Source organism: Manis pentadactyla, chromosome 14 (assembly GCF_030020395.1).
Source record: "Manis pentadactyla isolate mManPen7 chromosome 14, mManPen7.hap1, whole genome shotgun sequence".
NCBI classification, from domain to species: domain Eukaryota; kingdom Metazoa; phylum Chordata; class Mammalia; order Pholidota; family Manidae; genus Manis; species Manis pentadactyla.
Genome location: NC_080032.1, coordinates 50,773,541 through 50,800,603, shown reverse-complemented (window position 1 = coordinate 50,800,603; position 27,063 = coordinate 50,773,541). Strand labels below are relative to the sequence as shown.

General features: G+C 42.5%; 1 protein-coding gene across 1 annotated transcript in view; it reads left to right on the top strand.

Annotated features, from left to right (window-relative positions):
• PLCL2 (phospholipase C like 2) overlaps positions 1–27,063 on the top strand; it is a 208,183-nt gene that overhangs the window by 145,476 nt on the left and 35,644 nt on the right. The window contains exon 4 of the mRNA XM_036901029.2: positions 23,035–23,110. Within this exon, the coding sequence (XP_036756924.2) occupies positions 23,035–23,110 (76 nt within the window). The remainder of the gene's footprint in view (positions 1–23,034; positions 23,111–27,063) is intronic.

Sequence of the window (27,063 nt, the reverse complement as noted above, 5' to 3'; positions counted from 1 at the left end):
GAGCACTGCCCACTGGAGGCAAGCCACAGAGAGTGGCCGTCAGCCTGCAGAGAGAAGGGAGGTCAGGGCCAGTGCACCTGATGGACAGGTGGGGGAGCCACGTGCGAGGCCACCAAGGGGAACGGGGTGCCCTGTGCCCGGGGAGCCGTCCAGTCTACTAGAAGGTGATGGAGGCAGCTGAGCAACAAAATGTAGGGTGCAGGTGCTGAGGTTCCTTTAGGGGAGAAAAATGGAAAGATAGGACCAAGAGGTAAAAATGAAAAAGTCTGAGGAGCTCTTTGATGCTGTGACCCAGGCTACCTTGTTTGTTTCATGTGTTACTGCCCTTTATGTTCTATGAGAGCGAACCAAAAGACGTAGTTGATATTTGTAAATGCTTTTTAAGCTTAAGCCACAAATGGAATCATTACACATTTTGCAGACCTATTTCGCTGACCCAGTCTAGTGTAGTGCCTCACTGATTTCTGTGGCAGTCATGGTATTTCCTCATGGTGATGTACTTAAGGGGAACATCCAGGTACTGGGGGTGGGGGGGGTGCCCCGTGTCAGTGACAACAGGACAGACTGGGTGAGGTTAGTACCCAGGACCTAGTTCAGGGGCTGAGTGCCGACCCAGAGCAGTGGTGCCACTGGGGCTGTTTCTCAAGGTCTGTGTTAAAGAGCCTCATGATGCCAGCAACCTTCACCGCACCCTCCATGGCATTTAGCTTAGGAATCGCTCAGTGTTCCTTGTGTCCCTACCCTTCTCCTCCCTGGACTGGTGAGAGATAACACTTATTATGTAGCTCTTATTTGCATACAGCTTTAGAGTTGTATTGTCGTAGAAGTGATAAGATAGAATGTATTAACTTGTTTAAATTTTTTTAATTGTTAATTTACTCTTATGTAACATTTACTTGAAATAGCTATGCTGCATTATACCCTTAGCTTTACTGATTTGTTCTGAATTCCATTTAACTCAACTATGAAATATTTAACATTAAATTCAAATTATTGTAATTTGAATTTTAAAAATTGCAATTTTGTGACAGTGGTATTATAACTTGTAATATTTTACAGTCCCAGTTTTAGTGACTTAATGTTTCTCACCTTGTGACAATTTATTAAAACTAGCTAAAAGAATAAATACTGATGGGAAATGTACAAAGGTCTTATACAGCCTGTAACTTTAAGCAGAGCTCTTTATTTTTGTAATGTTATATTGAGCTTAACCAACTTAACCTTGGAAATAAGATCTTATTTCATTTTGTTCGCTTCCCATTTACAATTTGAAGACTCCAAATGAGAAGTAAGGGTAGTTTGAGAAATCCCTCCCAGGCCTGCAGTCCCATTGCCAGGCCACCTTGCTGAAGCTTGCCCTCCAGCGAGGACAGGACTGTGGGGGCTCCTAAGAGTATACAGATTTGTACTTATGCTATCAAGATTGTGATTACTTTTCAGTATCTAGAGTCTTACTAATAAACTAGTATATCAGAAACTTGCCCATTTCCTTGTGAAAAGGAGAATGCAGAGAAGGAACTGATCATGGAAACATGAACAATATGTAAGCTGGCACAGAAGCTAGGAAAGATGCCCTTGCATAGGGCGGCTGCACATCCCAACTTTCCCAGACGACCCTGCTTGTACACCTGTTTTCTGAGCATAATTATTATAGTTCTCCTTTAACTCCTAAAAGCATCCGTGTTTAGATAACTCATTGTATGGTCACCTAACTGTGGCCCTAGATGATCCTCATGGCTCCTGTGATTACCACGAGCAAACAGATCTTCAAAACTACCCAAATTGTGGTTTTTACCCTATTTGTGGTGCCTCCCTGGATGCACGGAGTGGTGAAGTTTGAGGAAGGCAGGTGTCAGAGCCATTCAGGAGTAGAAGAGAAAAGAGGTACAAACATCTTCTTAAGCAGGAGGTGGGGGTGCGGGGGTAACAATGGGGACTGGACTAGTATGGAGAGTGGGAATGGCTGTCTGCACATTATCAGGCAAATGAGACTTTTCTTCTGAGGCACTTACAATTTAAGAGGAGAGATGAAGTGTATCCATAGAAAGATGTAGAAATAGGTATACGATAGATATTTTAAAATATGTAAACAAATCATTTGGATGGTCATGGGAAAAAATGGTCAGTTTCATACTTAGGGGTTAGAAAGACTTCAAAGAAACATTGGCCTTCAAGCTAGACCTTTAAGAATGAGTCAGATTTCAACAGGTTAAGATAAGGAGACTGTTGCAAGCCGAGTTCACAGGGTGCGACATGCTCAGAAATGGGGAAGCACGTGTTCTGGGAAACCCAAGCTCGGACAGTGGGAGGCGCTGCCCATCTCTGGCCATGCTCAGAATCAGGTGGCATGGACTACGCGAGGGTTGGGGTGAGAGAAACCTCAGAGACCACCCCCCAACACTGCTGTTTTGCAGATGAGAAAAAGGAAACCTTATGGTACTGTAAGTTAATCAGAACTGGGTTTAGAGCCCAGCAGTCTCTTAGTCTAATTTTTTTTCTACAGTCATTACCAGGAAAATGAGCCAAGTGTGGTATATATATATATAAATGAATCACCACTGATAAAGCTCAGATATCTTCAATAACAGTAATCTAAAGGTGTTCATGTGGGGTAGTTCATAGGTACCATTTTTCTGATTCTTGTTCCCCATGAAGGTAGAAAATGTTCATTTTGCATACTTTAGTGTATATTAAAAGGCAGATTCAGTAAGCTTAAAATAAAGAAGACCATATTTAGTAGATCAGATTCCACTCAAAGATATCTGATTATAAGTATCTGAACATACCTTTTATATTATTAATTCAGAAAACAGAAAATTTACATATTTTACTTAAAGCTTATGTAAATGAACTGCATCCATTGTTTACAATCAAATATCAAGATGGAGCTTGTTCTCTCATGTAATTAAAGGCTGGTAGGAGAAAACAGGAATTCTGTAAGCTGAGTTTCAGAGGTACGTCTAGTGGGTACCTGAATATGCTTTATGATACACGTTGCCCTTGAGGATGGGTCAGCTCTGGCATTTCAGTGCTAAACCTCCCCTCCTCCATCAGTACAAGTGATCTAATTCATCTTTTTAAACTAAAGTGATTTTTAAATCATCTTTTTAATGTTGATGAAAATCATTATTCAGCTCTCTAGCTATTATTGTTTATTAGTTTCAGGCTTACCATCTGTTTATTCTTAAATTTTCGAAAATCTTTATGAGACCTATACTAATATATAGAGACCAAGGAGTCAACATTCTTTTTCTATAGAGAGAAAGCATTGAAAATTTAAATATTTTGTGAAGTGTTACTTAAAAAGAAAGTTCTCTTTAAAAGGTTTTTCACTAGATTCTTAGGACAGTTTTCTAAGTGGAATGAGCCAGACACCGAAAGACAAGTACTTTATGATCCATTTATACAAGATATCTAAAAGAGTCAAATTCATAAAATCAAAGACTGGAATACAGGGGGCTTGGGAGAAGGGGGAATGAGGAGTTGTTAGTCAGCCAGCATAAAGTTTCAGCTGGGTAAGATGAATAAACTCTACAGACCTGCTGTCCACCATGGTGCCTGAAGTCGGCGGTGATGTGCTGTGCACTCAAATTTTGCTAAGAGGTTGGATCTCATGGTAAGTGTTGTCGCAATACATTTTTTAAAAGAAGAAAAAGCTTTTTCCTTGATTTTGCTACAATTTTTCTGTAATATGGGGTATGTGTCAGCCATTGTAATTGAATTGAAAATGAAATCATAGGGAATAAAAAGGAGAGAAGAATGAAAAGTAAAGAAAATGGCATCCAACTTATTTACAGGCAGGATGGTTGGTCATATACTCAGGGGTGGACTCGGGCAGCCCTCGTCTGTTCGGAGATTATGAATTCATTCTTATCATTGCAGTTCTTTTGTCTTTACCTTCTGTTTGAAATTAATTTGTTTCTTTTACAACTTCAAAAAGATCTTTATTTTAATTGCCTTTATGTTTAATTAAAAAAGCACACTCTGGGGAATCTACTTATCTGGGAAATAACAGTATTTTTTAGTGTTAAAAAGGAGGAACTAGATGCTTTGTCTGGAAGGATATTCTTTGCTCTCTGTGAATGTTTTTATGGAAGTTACTGAGCAGTCCCTTCTAGCTCATTACTTTAAATATTTCTTAAAACAAAAACAAGGTTCTTTAAATATAATATGTGGAATGGGGCTCTCCTCTTACCCAGGCACGCTAGCAGTCACAGGCAGCGTCAGGAGTGCTCTGCTTTGTGTTGCTGACTGTGCACTCCATCCTGCGGCTGCTTAATGCAGTGAGGAGATAAGTCACACTTCATAATTAATGGATCCTGCTCATTTGGGCCAAGCCAGACATGATTGAAATAAGGTTACTATTGATCCGCATCTCCCCTGTGGCTACTTTTATTACTCTGCTGCCTCAGAACTTAACAATAAAAGCTTCTTTTAATTGGAGGTGTCAACTTTCCCAACTTTTATAACTGCAGGAAAAGGGTCAGACAGAATATTATGCTTTGGGAAAGATTGAGCTAAAAAAAAAAAGGTTGGGGAAAGGTGAATGTATCCTCAAGAGGAAAGATCAGAACCTAGAAGGCTGTAGTTTAATTTGGTGACGGGATGTCCAGCCCATGATGTTTCCAAAAGCACTTTTCCTGGAGTCATCAAAACCATACAGTCGAGCTGCTCCAAAGTGGCTCAAACTGCCGAGCCAATGGAAGAGGAAAAGAATGTTGAGCAGGTATGGGTGGTGACAACATCACATGTACCATCAGATCAGTGCAAGAAGCTGCAGCCCGGAGCCTTGGAAACGTTTGGAAGGTGGTGATTGAGGGTGTGCTCATGGTGGTGGTCATAAGGCTTTGATTTCTGATCCAGTTTTCTAGTTTTACATGTCTCCACAGAAACCACAGAGGAACACATATTTAGACACATCCTTACACACACACACACACACACACACACACGCACATGCACATGCACACGCACACACCCCAGATGCTCAACAGTCAAGAGTTAGGGAAGGAGTTGCATTTTAGTGACTGGCAATCCTCTTGAAAGAAATGTCCTCATACATCAGTTTTTATCAATTAAATTTGATACCCAGCTCCAAACTCTCTGGGTGGACAGAGATGAAAACCTTAATGTAGTTCAATGTGTTGTCAGATGGTGTCTTCAGACAGGAAATGATAAAGGGTATTAATCAAGCCACTGTGTATCTGACACGCTAACAGTCTGAAAGTCTCTAAGTGAGCTAGGAAACGCTGAGGAGGGGCTGTCCAGTCATCCTGGCCACCGAGGAGGGAGAGCCGCCGCAGGCTCCAGTTCTCGGGTGGTGTCCTCAGAACCAAAGCCCCGGGGTTGTTAGGAGGCAGTGGTTCAGGCCCGTGTGTTTGGGGGATCTCTCCTGTTGTACTTCTCTGTAAGTGGCTTCCTATTGCTTTTTAAAGGGGCAAAGCAAGATTGCTTATTTTCAAACACTTTATGTCACTGTATCTGGTAGAAAATAGGTATAAAATATGTCTGAAACCTAGAGCTCCAGAAAAGTTAGGGAACTTCTTTCTAAACCTGTTTTAAACAAAAGAACACTACTACATTTTTTATAAAACTAAGGTCCTTAACGTACCATAGTGTTTTTTCTTTCTGTGAAAGAGCAGAGAAACTACTGCCTGTGTTTCCTCAGATTCCATGTTGAATATTGGATTTTGCTCTTATGTAATTCCTTCAAAGTTTATTTTTGATATATTCTCTTCTTGACCAGAAACATTTTATTTATGTTTCTGCAGGAGCCAAAGTTGTTTGCTAAGTTCTTCTTTCTATCAAGATACCCTACAGAAAAAAAAACTTTAAAGGATCATATACATATTTATATGTACTTGTTTGTTACTAATACACACAGTTCTTTGGTCAGTCATGATGTGCACTAGCATCTTTTCAAAGCTATGGGGAAGTGTTTAGCTCCCATATCCTAGTTTATTCAGTGAACTTACATCTCCATCAGACTATGAGTAACACGCTAACCGAGGAGTTTCGAGGAGGCTGTGCTGCCTTTCCCTTCTGCACCCTGTCATCGTCATTCCAGTTCAACCCCACGCCTCTGTGGAACCCAAGTTCAGACCTCACCCTCAAGTCAGATGGCAAAGAAAACGTGGTTTTTCTGTCTCTCTCGAAGTGGGGAGAGGCTCTTCCTAAATTTTAATTCCATTTGGTAAACTTCATCAGTTGCATTAATCTACGTTACCCACGTTGGACTGTAAGCAGTGGTCGCGGAGGTCGTCCTCCCGAGTCCTCACTAGAGGACGTCTTTCTACCACTCACCGCCCCCTCCTCCGTTCGCCTGAGGTCGGTCCGTGCGGCGCAGGGATTTCTGCGCTCGGTCCCTGTCACTCTGGACGGTGGGAGGCGGGCGGCCTGGCTCGGTGGAGGGGGGGCGGGGGCGGCCTCCTGCGCCGCCGGGCTGAGCTCCGGGAACTATGCGTTCTCTCTCCGTCTCGTGCAACTAATTTAGAAAATGTTCCCTCCTTGACAAATCCTGGCTTTCAAACCTGTTGTCTAGGTGGGAACCCAAATAAAAATCTAATTTGACCTTTAAAACCGAGAAGTGTGTTTTTATAAGATTGCTTCCCTTCACCCAGGCTCTGAAACGCAATGTTTGAAGAGGTGGAAAGCCCCCAGGGCAGCATGAGCTCGAACCCGTGGTGACATATGTGGGAAAAAACCAGCTCTCTGTGGGCCCCGGGACAGCGTGTCCTCCCCGCGCGGCTGCCATCGGCTCGCTGCGCGCCCCTCCTCGCCGCAGCTCACCTTCCGCAGGGCCGCAGAGCCAGACGGGCTGGAACAGCGCCTGGGCAAGGAACTGGCCCTCCCAGAGCGGAGCCTGAAGGTGGAGGTGGAAGGCTGACAGGACAGCGTTAAGAAATACCAGCTAAAGGACTTATGTTATGATCATCCAGGAAAACAGCCAGTTTGCTCTCCAGTACCTTGACTGTTACCATTCTGAGTCACACCCCTCGAGAGCATATTGGAACAAGTGTTCGGATTGAAGAAGAATTTACGTTAGCCCTAACAAGGAAAAAGGGGAAAGGCAACTTTAAAGACATGTGCCTCATGCATATATTCCTCTAGCAATTGAAGTTTTACAGAATCAGAATTTTTTATTTGTAATTGAAACATGCATCAGACACTATTAATACCACATAGCCCTTAAAAAAAGTTTACAGCATCCAGAATGTGTATGACATCTTGAAGTTTGTTATTATTTTCTTAGTGTCTGCAGAATGGTATCAGTCCTACATCTAGTTTTATGGATGTGATTGTCCTCTTTTGTGGAATCCTTTTCAAACACGATCAAAGAAACAAAGCAACTGATTTGCTTTCACTGTACGATAATTTATTGGTATCGTTATGTAGCTTCTCAGTTCCAAATCCTTTCAGATTGACAAAAACAAAGATTAGCTGACCTGGAACATCCACTTCACAGCTCACGAATGCCTTCAGCTGGCTTCTCGCCCGTGTTTGGGAGCCCTCTGGCTGGCCCTCGCCTCCGACCCAGAGGAGGGTCTCTCTCCGTGACCCTCCAACCCAAGCTGTTGGCACAGAGGTGGCAGTGCCAGCATGTGCTGGCTGCTTGGAAAGAGAAATCTATGTGTCCGCCCTCATGGCTATAAGCTTGCAGAGAGAGACCTGGGGCGAAACCCGGGTATGGGCTCCACTTTGAAGCACTAAGCACTACCTGGGCCACACCCCCTCAGAGGACCCAGGAAACGCATCTTCACTGTGTAACTTAACTAGTTTTTCTAACAGTGGCAATTTCTAACCAGGCTGGGAGCTGGGGATGTGAAGCCAGTGGTAGTTCTTCATTCCATCTGGGAAGGTGGCTGCCTTGGCCGTCTGAGCCTGCTGTTCACCTTGGTGTCCAGCTCCATGTGGGGTTCAGAATGTTCTCCAGCCAGTTACATGGAGATGTTCGGCTTGAGTGATTATTTTAACAGTGCTGGTTTCAAACTGCTGGCTATAGTTAACAAGTAAGAATCACACATGTGAATTTCTTTCCAGAAGTTTTTTATTTTTTTTGGTCAGATTCATCAAAGGGTGAATTGTTTAATATTTCATTGTGTCCCATGGTTGGCCGTATTTGGGTTAGTCTTTAGAAAGCATGTAAGTTGCAGTGATAATATAATTTTATTGTTTAGCATCTTGATGGTCTTGATATCATTCCCTGACTTCATAAATGCAAGAGCCACTCATCATAGAGTAACTTGATGTATGGCCCCCTTTCTTGTGCAGTGTAGAATGGCACATGCTTTTCCATTCTAACTCAGCAGTATTGCCAAGTCCAACTTGGAGTTGAGTTGAAAAGATTGAAATTACAATCAGATGCTTACATAAAATAATTAGTGGCAGTACGTGATCTGTTTGTAAGTACAATGACGGGCTCCTCTGTTTCTGTGGACACATACTCTTTGGATGTACAATCACATTTTAGAACACAACTCCCCTAAGAAACGAGATAATCTGGATAGACTCAAATCCGTAACAATTAAGCTGTTGAAATAACCACTTAAATGTGGAAAAATCATGTATTTCAGACTCGTTTTTGAGAAAATGTAATTGTAGATTCTTACCTGAGCCACTTTCTGGCACCTTAGGCTTAGGACTTAGTCATTTCTGAACTTTTTTCCTGTATGTTAATGTCCCTAGACATGAACTGGAAAAAAAAATTATGTATGTTTTTCCACAGCCTTTTTAATAATGAGGGAGTGATTTTTCTCTACAACTACACATACTCCTATAAATCACATTTGGTACTACATAAGCTATATTTTGTTTGTAACGTTAAATTTGAATTCATGTTCAAAGAGAAAAAATAATTACACACTGGCTGTAGAGTGGTTATTTCTCATTTTTGCATGGCCAGGAGGACTCAGCCTTAGCCTCAGCCTCAGCAAGCCTCTCTCACCAGCACGTGCTGCGTGGCTGCCTCCTGCCCATTAGCTGCTCTTTCAGTGGGGCCTGCAGGTACTGTCACTCATTATTCGATCTTAACAGCTACTGGTTTTTTATTCTGTTCATTTACATCCCCCCAGATTTCTATGCAGTAATTAATGCCACTCACCCTACTGAAATAACTACCTTTATAATACCATAAAATCTGATTACTACCACAGAAGTTTATCAGGAATAAAAATAGCACTTAATAATGGTTTTAAAGTCTTGTCTAATTTAATTAGGGCATTTTAAATTCTGAACCATAAGAAAATTACTCTCACAGTAAACTCAGTGGGTGGACAATATGATGTGTTAAGAGTTAAGTTTAACTGTACAAGCTTAATTACCAATTAACTTAAAAATAACATGTTAAGTAGTCTAAAATATTTATTTCCCTACGACATTTAGTGTTAGTCATATCTTTAGGGCTAAATGTTACAGATTTTTCTATGAGATTTTATATAGGAGATCCTTTACCTACTTATAGAAATCCTATAATCAAGTGTTTTCTTTGAAATCAGTGTTGATCATTCTATTTTTCTTTATAATTATTACACTCATACACTGGAATGATCAACTGGAGTTATGCCATAATTTATGTCATTATATGGCACAAAATAATTTCAGCTTTTCAATCACTTATCTGGTGCCAAAAGAGAAAAAAAAACAGACAAACCTAGCTTTGTGAATAGAAAAGGTTATTTGAGTATTTAGCTGCATATAACTAGGATGGTACTTACTAATTTTTGTTGATTTCCTAAAACTGAGCCCTATCTTTGTTGTGGGTCTGTGAATGACCAGATTTTTCCCCTTCCTACAGGTATTACATCATATGTTTTGACATTTTAGGTGCTTTTGACAGCATTTGATTTTTCAAGTTCTACTCTGCAATGTGCATGTAGTTCATCAAACTGTATTTTGCAGGTACCTTTGTGTCATACCATCAAATGATGCTTATTAGAGCAGGGCTTGGGAAATGGTGACATATAGGCCAGCCTGGCACCTGTTTTTGTATGGGCTGCAAGCTAAGAATGATTTTATATGTTAACTGATTGAAAAAATAAAAAATAATTTTATGACATGTGAAAATAATATGAAATTCAAATCACTGTGTCCATAAAAAGTTTTATTATTAGAGCATGCCACATCTGTCACATACGCTCTGTGGCTGCTTCTGCACTGCCTCGGGGGGCTGCCTTGTGGCAAGAAGCAAGCCTAAACGCCTGAAATGTATACTGTCTGTCCCTTTACAGAAAGAAGGTCAGGATGAAAAGTACTTAGGGTAGTTTGATGCACTGGCTTCTCAATTCACTCTTACCAGCTGAAATTATGATTTTAAAGGTTTCTCTTTCCTTTTTAAATATGTACTCAGTGCAGTTTGAATTTGATCCATGAGAACATCTTTGTACTCACTAACCTGGTAGGAGGAGAGGGCTCTAGCCTTGTGAGGAGTCCTGTCCAGGATAAAGCAGCAGTACTAACTCTTAACATTTGACAGTCAGGAACCCAAAGGCACTGGCAGTGAAATGAGAAGAGGAAAGCCAGGGAGAATGAAAGTTTGCTCTGATTCCTTACAGTGCTCATGAGGCAAGCATGCTGTGTCAACTGGAGTTTTGTGTTATAATCCAACAAAATTTGTAACCGAACTGCACACATATTTAGGGAGATGATCATGGTGTTGCTGCTTATAAAGGGGCATTACAAATGAGGCCAAGAACTGAGTTTAACAGTGCTCCTCGGTCAAGCCAAGCATTTCTTCAGGGGCGGGTGGAGGGTTAGGTGGAGAAAGGGGAATTGGGTGGTGTTGGTAGCAGGCTCCTGTCTTCTCTAAAAACCCCAAGTTTCCTTTCACACACACCCTACCCTCAACAGGGAGGAGGGCTTTCTCTCAAGTCAGAAAATTAGGCTGTGCTAACCACAGTCTGTTTAAAGATACCTCATAAGGGAAAGAATTATAAAGGGTGCTGGAGGTGGAGACCCTTTCAGGGAGGTGGGAAGGCTGCAGTGAAGCCCCTCTGTGGATCCCCACTGCTTGTGGCCCTGCTGTTCACTTCCTTCTTATGCTCACTGCACTTACACATTCACTGGTTCTCCTCCTTCTTTTAAGGTGCTTCTCTTCCCCTCCCCAGAACTGCTCACCAACACAGCCGAGATGCGTGTATCCTGTTCACTACTCTTCTCAGAGCAGGGCTGGCCACAGCAGGCACTCAAAACAATTACCAGTGAATGAATGAAAATGACTGTGTCCCCAGGACAAATATCAGGTGTTCCTCCCACCCTGCATCTCCGCCCTTGAGCGCTCACATGTCCCGAACTTGACTGCTTTGTATCATCACAAATCGCCCTCCTTGCGAGGGTTGTGTTGGGGGGATGGGGGTGCAGGCCGGGGTGGAGGGTAGAGCCCTGCTCTTCCAGTCTTAGTACTGTGTGCTCACACTGTCCTGGAGCAGTGAGTGCGCCCTGGCTGGCCCAGGGGAGGACACCTTGGTGCCCAGCCACTCGGGGTCCTCGTTGGGCCTGGGGCCAGGGCTGCGAGGGTCGGGACTATGGCAGGTGGGGAGAAGGAAGGAAGGCATATACGTCCCCCCTCCCCACATTATTCACCTCTTGTTCAGACCCACAAAGTCTCCCCTACCCTTTACCAGAGAATTCTTTGCCCTGTCTGAAGTTCCCTACTTAAAGATTCTCATGTCCTAAGAAGGAAATTGAGCAGAGTTGAAGAGTGAAGTGCAGAGGAGGAGGAGGAGGGGTTCCTGGTTGTTCACCAGGCCACATGGGTAGCAGCGTGCTGTAGTGAACCATGCTGAGATGGGAAGAGCACTCTTAAATGTAGTGTTTTATGATTTCCCAAAGCGTGCTCAGAAACTGATTATCACATGAGCCTTAGAGTGAGCGTGGGCACCTGCTGGGCTGAGCAGCGAAGTCCTTGAACACCAGACAGCCACCTTCTTTCAGCTGTCCAACAGCTTTATCTCCAGCATGCACTAGCTGGGTGAGTGACCCTTACCACATTCCTGTACTCCTGGGGGAAAACTCAGGACCCCCACACACCATACCCTCCAGCTCTGACGCTACCTAGGAAAACCCTGGACTCTTTCTTCTCTCCCCTGCCGTGGTGAGCTGGCTCTCAGGGCAGTGGCACCCAGCTGAAGATATGCTCTGGTGGTTTTGCCAAGGATACATCGCGATAGGTACAGCTGCGAATTCACACAGTTTGTTCGGTGTGTGAATACATGTACACAAAATTGTACTATGCAAAGACCCCATGACTAGAAATTGGGGGATGAAGGAGGAACCTGATATACTCTAGGAAGTAGATGAGTGACTTTTCTCAGGGGCAGTACCAGCAAAGAATATGAGCCCTGGTGATGAGACAGTCCCTCTCTGGTACTTGCTCCGTGACTGGGCAAGTCCATTTCTATATCTGTAAAATGGGCATTGTATCCCCACCTCAAAGGGTATAAGATTACATGTGAATAGCTCAGAACATAATTTCTCAATAAATACTAGTCACTATCATGCCATGGTTGGTTTTCAAATGCTAGAAACATGCTGCTCTTGAAACTTTAAGACCGTCATGTGTATGTATTTTAACATCACTCCAAACTTCAGAGCAGTGGCTTTACTGCATCGAGAGCATGGTTACTCTTATTTCATAAAGGCAGGTTTAAAATTACAAAGTGAAAGGCAGAAGGTAAGGTTTCCCACCACTTTGCTAGGCCAGTTGTCTCTCTGCTCTGAAAGCGGAAGACACAGGAACACGAGTTACGCAGTCAACACCAGGAGGGTTTATACAGACCAGCTGTAGCAGCTGATCAAATGCATCCTTATCTGTCTTCTAGCTCTGCCATTCCTGGAATACTTGGGACATGTCACTGTGCTAAAAAATGTTGCTTTTCATTACAGAGATGTCTCCAGTTGCTTTTCTCTCTTAACTAATGTCTATACTTAGTTATCACAGACCTGAGAGAAACTAATGATACCTTACAGTAAGACTGTGATTGAATTACCTTCTGTTAATTAGGAGTTTCTGAATCACCTTGATCCCCTTAGAGAAAAGGCTTGGTATAAATAGACAGTAATAAAAATGGTACTATGTAATTCAAATTATATCTTTTGAAATCTAATTAATTCAGTAATAACAGTTTTAGATGAGTATGTCAGAACTCTAAGTGGTCCTTTGTGACTTGAAAGAGTTAATGTAGCATCCAGAAGTTCCTAATCTACCCTTCGGAAGTATCTTGCTCATTGGATAATTGGGTTTAACGAGCTCCAGTTCCCCTTTCCTTCTAAAGGGATGACTCCAGCCAGGTTGTAACCCAAACACGCCCCTCCATCCAAGATATAGCGTCTGAATTCACTATCTTTAAAACTTCCAAGACAGGGTGGGGGTGAGGGTGGGGGTCTCAGTGGTGCCTGGTCCCTCTTTCCAGGCATGAACTGAAGTGAGGGGCCGGCTGTAGACTATGCCCCACCAGACCGCACCTGGCTGCCCTCAGCCCCAATGGGAGTTCCTTTCTGGGTCTCTGAGTCCCTCGCTTACTCATATCCCTTCCTGCCCTCGTGGCTGCGGAGGATATTGAGCACAAGTTGCATTTGAACTCTGTGCCATCTGAAATGGTTATGAGGATGTCATGTGAGCATGTTGCTATCACAGTTTAGAAAAGTGGAGAAGTATTTTACAGTGGTAAGAGGCTGACTTGACCGAAGTCCTGGAGAGGATGGGGTGTGTGTGCATGTCCTTGAGGTAGCCATGGTGTGCAAGGACTCCGTCCTGTACTAGGAAGTTGGCTTTGTCGTGTGGGAATGTTGCATGAGTCTTCCTCCAGTAACCGTGTACAAATGCCGCAGCATGCCAAGTTCTTCCTCGTGAGATTCTGACCATATAAGGGTGATCATAAAATGGAGAAATGAGAGCATTATTGTAATTTAAGTGCATGGAAACTTTCCATATACATGCACCCCACACAGAAAAGCACAGCATGATGTATTATTACGTGAACTGGTAGGAATTATTGTATAGTTTTTCTGGAGAGTTTTATAATTGCAATAGAGTTCCTTTTTAGGGTAGTTTAGGTTCTGTTTTGTTTCTCAGTTTTCAACGATTTTTCTTTTCTCTGAATATCATATTGTACAGGACCAGAAACTGTACAAGATCAAAACCAAAATTCTTTTCAATGGTTTAAAATTCTGTGTGCTTTCTGAAACTAAAACCATTCAGAAGTTTTAACACTTTGCCAACAATCTGTGGTAAGATATATACATAAAATCTATACATCAACTTCATAACTAATTTTTTGGTACATTGGAACCACATGGTTTTTACAAAGCCCTTTTCTATTTTTCCTCAAGCCATTTTGCACAATGGAGGTTCCCCAAATCCTGCTGTATTTAAATGTTCGGGAATATATGGAGGCTTCTATTAATGCTAAATCCCAGCTAACATAGAAATGTGAGTGAATCCCCCCCTCCTTTTTCTTTTTTGATTTGGCTTTCTAGTTTACCCAGTTATCTGCATAAAATAAGAATTTCTTACTTAAAATACTGGTTTTTTATAAGATAAATCACCCTGCTGTAGGTGCTGTTTTAATTCCACTAAGCTTTGCCTCTGTGATTGTGTCTTTTTCCTTGATTTCCCTAGAGTGCCTCCGTCTCCCTTCCTAAATCCCTCTTTGTGGTGTTTTCTCTCATTTTTTGCTCCTCTCTCCTCTCCTCTAGCCCAACAGCTGTGTCTGACTAAGGACTTCTAGTGGCCAACACTGGAAATGCCTCTCAGAAACGCCCAAAGGGTAAACACAGGGTCCGTCCTGTGTGCACTGCACGGCAAAACTGGTAGAAAGTAGTAGCCGAGGACAATAAGTGGGTTGTTTGACTACATACTATGTATTTTCATGAATTTTATACTAAACCCAAATGATTATTTAGGTGAGTACAGAAGAAACCTCTTATTACTCTGTGTATAATAAGCATAAAATCTTTCTTATATTTACATGGTGATTCCCTTCATAAACTCCAGTTTAATTAAAACTTGAAATTTAGTCTGTGAAGTGCAGCCCTTCCTAAATGAATGAGTATGGTCATATATGAATTTAGAGTGAAAAGTAATAGATGGAGACATGAATTGTGGTAGAGGAGGCTTTTTATCATGTAAACAACTATATACCTACAGATGAGATGGAATGTCACTCTATAGGATATGATCTGACATTTAACACATAAGAGATTCAGAATGTACTGATAGTTAGATAAAGTTGTATAACAGGAGAGCCACATTCATCCCTGAGGTACATGTCACCCTGGCTCCGAAGTGAACTTCAGGAAGTCAGAGCATATTGAAAGGATATTCTTGGCTTCTTGAATGTGGACCCTGGATCACTCATAACTCATAATCTGCTCCAGATTTATTTATCACTTGACATCTATTCTCTGACATGAAATGATTGTTGAGGCAGGCTGGTACGATGCCAAAACCATACTTAGGTTGAATATGATAGGGAGTTTAAATGACCTTCACAACAAAATTGCATGGGAGACTGAAAAAAAATTCAGGAAGATTTAGAAATACTCTTCCTTTGGTAGTCAGTTCTGCTGTAACACTTGTTTTGAAAATGCAGGTCTATTTGAACGTGATGGATAACTGATGGAACAGTGTGAACCTAGCCCAGATTTTGTGTTTGCTTGTGCACAGCTTTGACCACAGAACCTCTAGGGAGCATGGGCAGCTGCACCTGGGTGGGCTGAGTGCATGTCCACACCTCAGCCGTGCTCAGCACTGTCCGAGAGCAGCACCCATCCCCGTCTCCTGTACGACCTGTCCTGAGAGCGCCAATCCCCCCACAGCCACTACTTCACAGCAACGCACAGGCCGCAGTCCTCCGACACCCACTCCCACAGTAAACTTAAGGGCTTTTCCAAGGTCGAGCGCCAAATCCACTGTAGCAGTTTTGCTTTCTTTAACTGCTCTACCAACATAGAACTGTGCTATCACTTCTTTTGGGTTACCTGCCTTTTTTTAATGTGTCACTGTAAAATGTTTTAATGTTGGGCCCCTAAACCCATTTTCCCGACCAAGCTTGTGGTTTTTAGTTCATGGTTTTGTATAGTACAGCGATGCTGAGGAACACGTATGTTGCTTTCTAGCAGAACTGTCAGTACTGAAGCTATATTCTCCACAATTGCCAAATGACCAAACGCAGAGCTCCTGCCCCCACAGGCCCGCCCTCCCCCAGAGGCCCTCCCCACGTGGTGTAAGTGTGGGATGTCCTCATTCTGCAGCTTCTCTCTGACCACTGCTTCTGTGTTTCTTAACACTAGTTCCCTCTGCTTAGTAATCTGAATGATTCCAGAGCATCCCTGTGATATCTTAATCATATTTACCTTTAAAATTCTCCCCTCCGAGATGTAGACATTCTTTCACCTCAGGTTCTACCTCAGTGCAGAAAATCCCCAATTTTCCAGGGCCAGCGGCACCAGGCCTTCACACAGCTTCTGACCCCTGCTGCTGATTTGCACAGAACTGTCTTGTTGTAGCCGCCAGCTCAGCCCAGCCAAGCTGGAACTCCACATCCTGAATGTGTTAACAGATGAAGGACGCTTTGCAAACTGTGAAATGCCTTGCAACTGTAGGATACGTTTCAGTTCTTCATGCCTCTGCAGCTTCCCTGCCTTCCTCCCGCCCACAGTGACCCTGTCGCTTGTCCTTCCCTAATCTCTCAGCCCTATTCTCCTTCCCGGCTCCCCCCCCCCCCCCCCCCCCCCCCCCCAGGCCTCCCTGTCTCTTGTGCGGCAGTGGCTCCTGGCCTCCTTTCTGTCCCCGCTCCCATGCCTCCACCCCCATTTTTTCCTCCACCCTTGATTCATGGTTCTGAAATTCCACTTTCATAGCACATTTCTGCTTAAAATCACATTTCTGTATCCCATCCCCTCCAGCTCTTCACTCCTCTAACCATGTTTCCCTGCTTTTCTCTAATGTGAATGGAGATGCCTAGGCAAGCACTACTTCACACCGATTTGTATCCCTCCCTCCCCACTGAGCCTGCAGCGGGCCCACACAGGGCAGCACCCACCCGGGCCCTCTCTGCGTGTTTGTAACACCCCGGGAGTGCTTTTACCTGGTAGAGCTTTAGCATCCTTCTGTAACTCCTCTGTTATATAGGTTTTCCCCCAGTCATTTGCATAGTGAAAAATGTGGAACTGGAAGTGTGGTTTCATGGGGTAACTAGATGGGTTCCCGGAAATGTTTTGTTATTTAGAAAATTGTGCTTATAGTGTCCTCGCTGGAAGGGGAGATGACTTGAGCCATCAGTGATACAGTATGCTCGGCCTCTGGATAGTAGTTTAATTTAATTTTGTGATATTTCACTGTACTTGGAAGCTTTACTGAAAAAAAAAGTTAACCTCTATATTTCAGTTTAGAAGTCCCAGACCTCAGTGTTCCTGCATTTGATTCTAAAACTCCTCACTCACATAGTAGTAATCATTGTAAAGTGTTAAAAAGAAAGGGCGTATAATTAACTCAGAGAGATGTTAGTTTCAAGAGCACAGAAAACCACACCAAAGCTTAGATATTCCTGAAGGAGTTTTGTTCTTATTTCCTGCGGCTTTCTCAGGAACCAGCTCACTCCGTAGGGCTGCGCAAGCATGGAGGTGGCACAGCTCTAGTGACACTGAGCTTTATGGACTGCCATACAGATAACTGATCAGAGAGAGAGACCTGCGTGGGATCGAATTGCGTTCTGAACTGCCCTCGATCGCTGATGCACTTTTCTGGCTTGTTACTCGTCCCTGAGAGGAAGGCCCCTTTGGCCTGGTCCTCCCAGGGCCCTTGCTAAGCCTGCTGGTGTCCGCAGCCATGCCTGCCACTCGGATGTTCACTACGCAGCAAGGCCTGCCATGGACGGCTCTCCATGGATCGGCCATGGGGCTCTAGGGGTGTTCGGTGGGGGCAGGGGGGCAGCTGTATCGTTCCATAAGTCCACTGGCAGTTTTGAGAACGATGCTTAATTATTTGAATGTAGGAAGATACTTATCTGTTATGTGTCATATAGTCACAGAATCTGTGAAAAAGAACACACTTGTGTTCGCTCTCTAGACATTCTCATTTATAACAATGTCAGCTCTTCTCAGACTTCCAGCTCCATTAGCCACAGCTACAAAAGGCCGCCTCTGCGTGTAGGAGGGGGACAGGGAAGGAAGGCCCCAGGAGGGGGCATCTGTGGCCTGATTGAGGGCAGAGCAAGGGGCCGGGAAAAACTCTAGAACACAGAAAATGTTATTACTGTGACTAAACATCTTTCATTCAAGGACTTAAAATTATTGGCAAATTACTTTTGTGATTATCACAATCTGTGTCCCTGGGATGAAAGCAGATTCAGTGTATTGTCCAGAATCAGACATAAGATTCTTCCATAAAACCAGGGATTTGCTTATTCTGAAAACAGATTTCCCTACTTGATGTGCAATTTTCAAAACTGAAAATCAAGAAAAATCCATTGACATCTGGCAATATAAAATATATTATAGTAATAGTCCTTCTCATAACTCTATCTATAAACAGAATTTGCTTTATACTAACATGGGGAATTACTTTCAAAACAGAGCATTCATATGAAAGGCATTTCTGGTTTCTTTCCAGCTTAATAAAATAGGAATTTAAATTTTTACTTTCCCTTTAGTTGAAACTTCCTTCTTTTCATCTGCTCGAGTTGTGTGTTAAAACATTATATCACAGTTGATCAAATTTAAGAAATGGGTTTCTGGGCTATGTTAAAGCCATAGATTTTTCCTGATCATTAGTCCCAGAAATTTAGGAGGTATAGGTAACTGGATACTAATATAAAATGCATTAGCTAAAACTATGTCAAAGCATCTTGTACTTCATAAATAACATGAGTGTCCGTGTGCTCAGTTACTGGGACTGGCAGCAGGATGTCTGCTCTGCCAAGACTTACACCTATGCATTTAAAGGGCATTGATGCAATTAATGTGTTTGAGTTAATGCAAAGAATGTTTATAAAATCAACTGCTCCATGGACCTTTCGTGATACCGAGTTATTGATGTAACATATATGATAACTTAAAGCAGTTTTTCCCTTTGACTCATCTCTTGATGTCTCCACACACATCTGCTTCGTCTAGTTTGAGATGCTTGTTCTAGTAGTTTCATGTTAAACATAAAAACATAAATGATTTCTCTTGTATAATAATGAATTGTTAGGTGGAGCCAAATAAATTGCTCATTGTTGTCATTTTTAAGAAATAATATTTTCCCAAAACACTTACTAGAGATATTATTTAAAAAAACAATTCTGAGTCAGCAGTAGAGGCAATACTGCCATTCTGTGCACAGCGCCTGTTAGGAGTTACTAAGCTCCCTCCACTTCTGTGCACCTTTCTGACTGGAGTGCCCTTCTCGCACAATCGTTATGCGTATGTCAAGACCCATGGTGGTATTGAGGAAAAAACAGAGGCTTTGAGTCAGATGGACTACTGGTTCCATGGTTGGTTAGTTACAATCCCTTTGCCAAAAATACCATATAATGTTGAGAAAAGTGCTTAACATTCCTGTTTTCAGTATTCACGCCTGTAAAACTAAAACTAGCATCATAAATCTCCCCCTCACGTGGACTTTGTGAGCGTAAGTGAAATAGAAAACACCAAGTTCTTACCAGTGCAGAGGAGGCATTGAATTACTTTCATTTTGATTCATTCAACCAACACTTGCTATTTTTAATCTCAGCTTGTTATAAAGTAGCAGACCAAGAGAGAGATCAGTCCCTACTGCCTCTGGTGGCACCCCCTTGTTGTCCCTGCTGTGTCCCCCGTGCCCAGTGCTGAATAAAAAGCAAGACCTCAGCCAGTGGGGGAGGCAGGCAGAAGGCCTCCTGCCCAGCCCTGCCCTCTCAGCCTGCTGGACCCCTAACCCAGGAGCTGGTAAGGAGCTCACAGTCCAGGAGCTTCCTGAAGGATACCCAGAGGGGCTCTTTCATGCAGGGAGAACTTACACGAACACTGCAAGAATTGAGGATTGATGAACGTGTACTGTGGGCCAGAACTAGAAACTGCTTACCAACATTAATGGAACTGTAAATATGTGCCCTAAAACTGTAGAGAGATATGCACTGGCAGTTCCTCCTCCCAGAGGAAGTGTGAAAACATTTAATAACAGTTATGGCAAAGTGAAAAATCTCTGCTAAAGTCTGGATGTGTTTTATTCCAGCCTTGTTGTTCTGTTTAATAACTGCTGAATCATGTGCCTGCCTTGTAGGCTGGCTCCCTCCAGAATTCCCCCGACAATAGGGTCTGCAAATACCTGCTGCTGTTTACTTCCAAACCTGACAGGAATGCCGGTTCCCTGTATCCCTCGCCCTGATGTACTGGCTGCCTTCATAGTTGATGTACTGTTCATAAGTAAGGGGGGCGGGGGGCGGGATTTGTTCCCATTATCAGGAGAAGAACCTTTGTATTAAAGTCCAAGCCACAAGTGGAGCATCAGTGTGGATGCGTGACACAGCCAGTACCCCACCATTAAATATCCTACCGACCTGGGTGGCTGAGGAGCACTTAGATTTGTCACACCCCGTATAGCACACGAGCTCCAAGGGCAATGCCACGTCTTATTGTGGTTACTGTTTGCTCATAGTCCCTGGTCAGTAGCCGTTTATTCACTCTCATCACTTAGCTCAGGGCCCCACACTTAGGGGGCTTCAGGAGGTGCTGGCCCCAAGAAGGAAGAACTGATCCTCCAGGCAGCACAGAGCACAGGAGACAGGTGAGCTGCCTTCTCCAGACCCTTGAGAGGGTATGTATTTCTTAAGCCTTGTGTGTGTTTTACAGCTGAAAAGTGTGTAACTATTTAACCTCTGACAGTAACACTAAACCAAAAGGTGCTTCTTAGAATAATAATGTGATTCGTTATTCCTCTGAGCTTCATCATCCAGGCTTTTCAAGTAAAACTAAAATTAGTAACGAGGTCTGAAACATTGCCAGTGAACATATGAAAGGAAGGCACAGTCATTCTGCTCATTTGGGGCTGTCAGGCTATGCTGTGCCAGGCCCTGGACATATGGGAAGTGCACCGAGATGCCTTCCATTTGCATGCATCTTCATCATGCCCATTGCATGCATCCTTTCATCTAACGCTCACAACTTTAGGAGGGTAGCACCTTTTATGAAACTCCTTTTACAGGTAGGAAATTATGGCTTCCTGACATGTATATCTTGTCCTAGATGATAGAGTTAATGCACAGCCGAAGCAGAATTAGAACCTGTATAGGTCTGGGCTCTTTCTGCCCTCCTCTGACCTGGCTTGGCCCCTTCCCCCTCCCCCCACCCCCATCCCCACCCCCAGGCTGGGGCTGTCTCTCTGCAAGCCCACGAATGCTGCTGCCCCATGCTCCCCTGCTCCTGGGCTCACTCCTGTCCTGCCCTTCTGCTGCATGATGAGGTTCATCTCATCACTCGGGTTTTTTTTTCTCCTTTTTCTTATTTGAGTGATGGAAGCATGGTTGGCCAGTTCTTTGATACTGAGTGTTGACAACCACCTTCCTTGCCTGAAGTCCTTGCTTCTTCATATCTCTCATTTGGCTTGACATAAAAGCTGAGAAAGGTTACTGATGACGGTATGAACCTTTTCAGTATGCAAATTGTGTAATGGTACAAAAAACTTCATACGAATATAATCGAGTTCTTAACTATTCATTTTTACCACTGTCTGTTCAATATGACAAGCTGTAAAATAGAATATTTTAGTCTACAGGACTGACTCAGATCTTGAAGAATGTAAAAATACTGAACTCTGAAGGGCACACTCTGCCACTAGGCCGCAGACTTGTTGAAGACAGGGGCTTGATCCTGTGGGCCACTGTGTCCCCAGTCCCCACTCGAGGGCTGACTTTCCCTGAGTAATGAGTGGAGACATACATGAACCCCTACTTTGGCCTTCAAATTTTCCAATGTTTACTATGATTTTCTTAGAACAATGGAAATTGATAAATGCTAAGTGACTCATTTTAAGAATCTGGTGCCCTTCGTAAGAAGCGAGTTGATTATTCTATAGTTTAAGTAACTGTATCTAGTCAAAATATGGTGTTCTTTGAACTATACAAATAATCCAATCTGCATATGGTTTCTATAAAATAATTACTATGGCAGTTAGTAATAAGCACTATAAAGAAAAAGCAGAACTTAAAGGAATGGGGAATGTTATTTAAAATAGAATGGTCATGTAAAATCGATAAGTAATTTGTATGATGCAAAATATTTGGACATTTAAATACAAAAAGTTAGACTCTACACTGCAGACAAGCATCCTAATTGTACCCATTTGAGACACAAGAGTTGTCAGGCCATCCCATTTTCGTAGTGATTTTAGAGCCAAAAAATTACTTCAGGCAGATCTCTTCCTAACATTTTGGATGAATAAAATAACTGATTAGTTATGCTTTGATCTTTTTTTCTTATTCAAGCTTGACTCTTAAAACAAGCACATGCAGTTTGGAACAAGAATTCACAATTGGTTATTTTAAAATCATTGATAGGAGCATTAAAAATACTAGTTTGAGTAATATCATTAGTGATGCCTCAAATAAATGCTGTTTTTTGATCCTTGTATATTTTTAACTAATTCTTAGATGTAGGCATTTGGCTGAAATGAGTAAAGTAAGTAGGTGTTAGAGCTTTCTATAAGATTATGCTGAAGATTTTGTTAAAATGAATGATTGAAAATGCGATTTAAAATGCAGATCAGATACATGCATATATTTATTTGTAGCTTTTCACAGTGAGATGAACTCAGTTCAGTGCTGGCTCAAGGTTCAAATTCAGTGTTGCACAGGCCTAACTACATCCGAAACATAATTTGGTCTTGTTTAAACCATTACATGGGGATACATGACTTTACTCTTTTTCACATACATCTTTGAGATTGAGTAGTGGGAAGTCAAATAAAAGGGCATTTTGCTTGTCCCCTCAGCACATGTACAGGGGAAGAGCCCCACGCACATGTGCAGACCTGTGTCTAATCACCAGGCGTAATCCTGTGTCTGGATGTTCCCTTTGCAGATGATCCAGTCCCTCAAGGCCTTGATTGAAAATGCAGACACTGTGTATGAAAAGATTGTACATTGTCAGAAGGCAGGTAAGTCAAGTTTGTTTCTTTTCTTGAAAATAAAATTATTAGCATCATATATTCTGCAAACAACTTCAACTTTTTTCATACTCTATCAAGAAAATCAGATATAAAAATTCCATGGCTAAAGAAAATACTCATTTGCTGGCTCTCAAGCCTGGATAACAGACTCTATATGGGGGAAGCTGTTAAATATATTGACATTGGTCTGGGGTGTGGCTTAAGAATTCAGAGATGTTTAAACTCGCAGGTGCTTCTAATGAGCAGCTGAGCTGGAGAACCTCAGCACTAATCTCCTCCTCAGTGTTCCCCCGGGGTTCCAGAGCCCCTTCCATCGCCCATGACTTTCTAGCACATGGTAGAAAATGTGAGGCTTGAACAGAGAACTAACAAGTTCTCAGAAAGGATAACACATACCAGTTATAACCTCTTGATGCTTTTTAATGCACTGGTATTTTCAAATGCTGATGAATTCATTCATTTAATATCCAAATGTTATACTGGATCATAAAATTGTACTTACAGAAACAGCCATCTGATTAACTTTAGCTGTGATTAAAACCGAAAAACCAAGTGTTCTGTATTGTAATAAGAATAGACAAATAGTTCTTTCAACTTTCAGATTTTGAGTGTCAATTTAGAAGATTCTAATATGAATATTCTTAATTCATATAATAAGAGTATCTGTCCTTAGTTGTTAAAGTTTTGGTTGCTGTTCTTTAAAATAAGGAGATCATAACTATTACCTAGGCTGAAAAAAGTCATCTATTTCAGAAATGAACTTATTTAAAATAGATTAAAGACAATGATATATGTGACAATTTCCTTTTTTGGAGTTTATTGAAGAAATATACACATTAGTGGCCAATCAACAGACAAAAATCCTCACCTTGTTTTACTCATCTTCTTAGCAAAATATTAACAAAGTGGTCCTTCTACTTCTAGCTTTTTGGGAACTGATATTCCCTACAACCATGATTAAAACAAGTTACTTCAAATTTAATTTCTGTCATATCACTACCCTATACAAAATCACCCCAGATCATCCACTACTAGAATCTACTGTATCAAATCTAAAACTCTAACTTCCCATTCAAGGTCATCTACCAACTGGCCCACCCGTTTTGCCAATATTATGTAAAATTTGTTAATTACATCATCTGTTCATTTCATTTAACAAATACATTTTGAACTTCTATGCATTAGGTACTTTTAAGAGCTGTTATATACCAAAATATTAAAAAATAAGCAGGACTGGTTTTTGCCTTCTAGAACCTTCAAATTGAACAGGAGATATAAAAGTAATCAACAGTCAAATGTACTGAGTAGTTACTGTGTGTTACTCAGGATCTGAACTCGTGATCTGAGGCAGTAGAGAGCCACTCATTTTGAGCAGAATGGGAGGAGAGCTTTGGGGTGATGATCCTAATAGCTGTATGCAGAGACTTTCAGTGAGCAGAACCTGACTGGAGGCTGCTGGGAGCAGTGAGGAACGGAAGGAGTGGTGGTGCCCACCCAGCCTGGCCTCTGAGCCGCCCTTCCCAGTTCCCTGGTGCTTCTGCTTAGTTGGATTTTCACCAGCCAGCCCTCTGGGGAGACTTCTTCCCTCCTCCCTTCCAATCCGTACTTTTCTTCTTCTTGTCTCAACGGTCTTCCAGGAGACCTTTTATGATTCCAGGGTTTATGTTACCTAACCATTCTATTCAGCCCTTCCAACATGCATTTGGTCCAGCTGGTAGAGCTTTCTCTGTTACCTCACTGGTAGATCCCATCTTCCACACAGGACAGTAGCCTCCTGTGCACCGGGTCTGTATGCTGAGTTACTCTCTGTGCTTTACCCAGATGTCGGTTCTAACGTTCTGCAGAGTGGTTGCTCCAATAGTAGCGGCCTAAATGTGACTGAGCATTAGTATTCTGTTCTATTAAACACTGTACTGCTATGAGAATCGTGGGCTATTAGAATTTGAAACTACATTGATCAAAAAAAAAGGAATTGTTTATTAATTTAACAACTTGAGTGATTGTCAATTCTTTGCAACTTCACTGGCTTAGGGAACTTGATCAATTCTAGCATAATGCAGCTTTATGTTGTTCTGTTTGATCTTGGTTTAAGGGATGTATTTGTTTGTGTTGACAGAGCTGAAGAGTCTTGTTTATTAAGGATTTTCCTTGGGTGGGGAGGCTAACCACCCTGTGATGGTTTACGTTGCTCTGGGTTTGAAGATTTTTACAAGCACATTCCGATTACCTGGGTTTTGCCATTACTTTGAATGCCTACACAGCCCTTCTGTTATCCCAGGTGCTTATTTTAGTGTCCCTTGATTTTTTGTTTTTCATGTTTCCAGTTATCATAAGGAAATATAGTCATTAGTCATATGACTTCATATAGACACAGTAATATGAAGAATTGCTAATTTGTATGGGCTCAAAAACATTTGCATAAGATTTTACTTTTGATATATATTTGTTATTCTGCTTGCAGAACTTTTGCAATGACAAAATGAAGATATAGGTCAGTAAAGTGTGGCAAGAGAGGATTATTTTAGAAGTATTTCAAACTTTTAAACACAGATTTATATTCTTAGTAGATAAACCTTCGTTTAAACAGTTAAGTGAAAATAAGGAAGTACACTGCCAGCCCTGGTCCCACGTCCATAAGCACACCCAGTGTGGGCAGGTTCTGACTCCTGCCTGTGTAACTGACCGTTTTGGAGATGGAAATGTGTATGCACTGATGTTGTTATGGAGAGGAGGGGTGAGGAGGGGAGGGATGCTGAGAAGTGAAGACCCCCAGCCTGGGCAGGCTGGGAACCTGCAGACGGTGGGGGCAGTGGGAACAACCAGGTGCCGGGCAGGTGGAGCGGCCTGGGGCACCTGCTCTGTGAAGAAGAGAACATGGCAGTGCTGAGGGTCAGAAGCCCACAAGAACATGGTGCCCCAGGAGAGCCAGCTTGGGAGCAGGGAAGTGAGAGGGGCAAAGGACAGGGCAGTGGGTGTGGGGTGAGGAGCCTGGACGGACATGTGGCGAGAAGCTGGGTAAGTAATAAACACATGGCTCTGGAGTGGGTATGTATATGCTAATGAGCACAGTATGTATGGGCACTCACCGTCTCCTAAATCTAACAAATGCTCGTTCTTCCCAGAAACAGCAAATTACGTGATTGGTAAGCCACACAGAGGACTGAACAGGACTCTGCAGAGGGTGAAGCACCATCAAAGTTCATTAAAGTGCTTTTTAAAAAAGTCTGTAGATGTTGATAAAAGATTCACCAGATTCCTTCAGGGGAAAAGTCTTTTCCACTTGGTACTCTCTATCACTTTCTCTCTTTCAGTGACCAGAAATGGCAGCTTCTCTTTGAGTTTTAATTTCCTTCTTAGTCACTGAATCAGTCTGCTTCATAAAGAATGGGAAGATGATCTAGAAGGAAATCCAAAGTGCTGTGCTTCAGTGAGTTCAGTGTTTTCATCAAGTGAATTTAAATGGAAAATAATTTATTCTCAGGGGAGGCAAAGAGAAATCAATGACATTAAAGAGTGGTGAATTAACCCATGCATTGAATCTCACTCCCTTCTGAGCCTCATTAAAATGACAGTTAGGGTTTGTTTTGGTTTTTTAAAGGCATAAACCCATAAGGACAAAGAAATGGGAGCAACAAAATTTTCGAAACTGAAAAATAGTTGCGCAAGTGGTAATTCACTTAGGGGACTCTGAGAGAGCTGGCTTTGGAGCTGGCAGGGTGGGCCTGGCAAGCGGCCTGACCGGCACTGCAGGCATACACCCCCCGCCCCGACCCAGCTCAGTACCTGGTGGCAGGGGGGGCCGCTGGAAGTTGAAGTGAAGCAGGGATAAAAGAGAAGCATCAGAAAGCTGGATGAAGAAGCAATTAGACCCCAGGTGCCAAGCGACTACAGGAGTCCTGACTGTGGGAACGATAAAAATAGCAAAATCCTCATCCTTCATA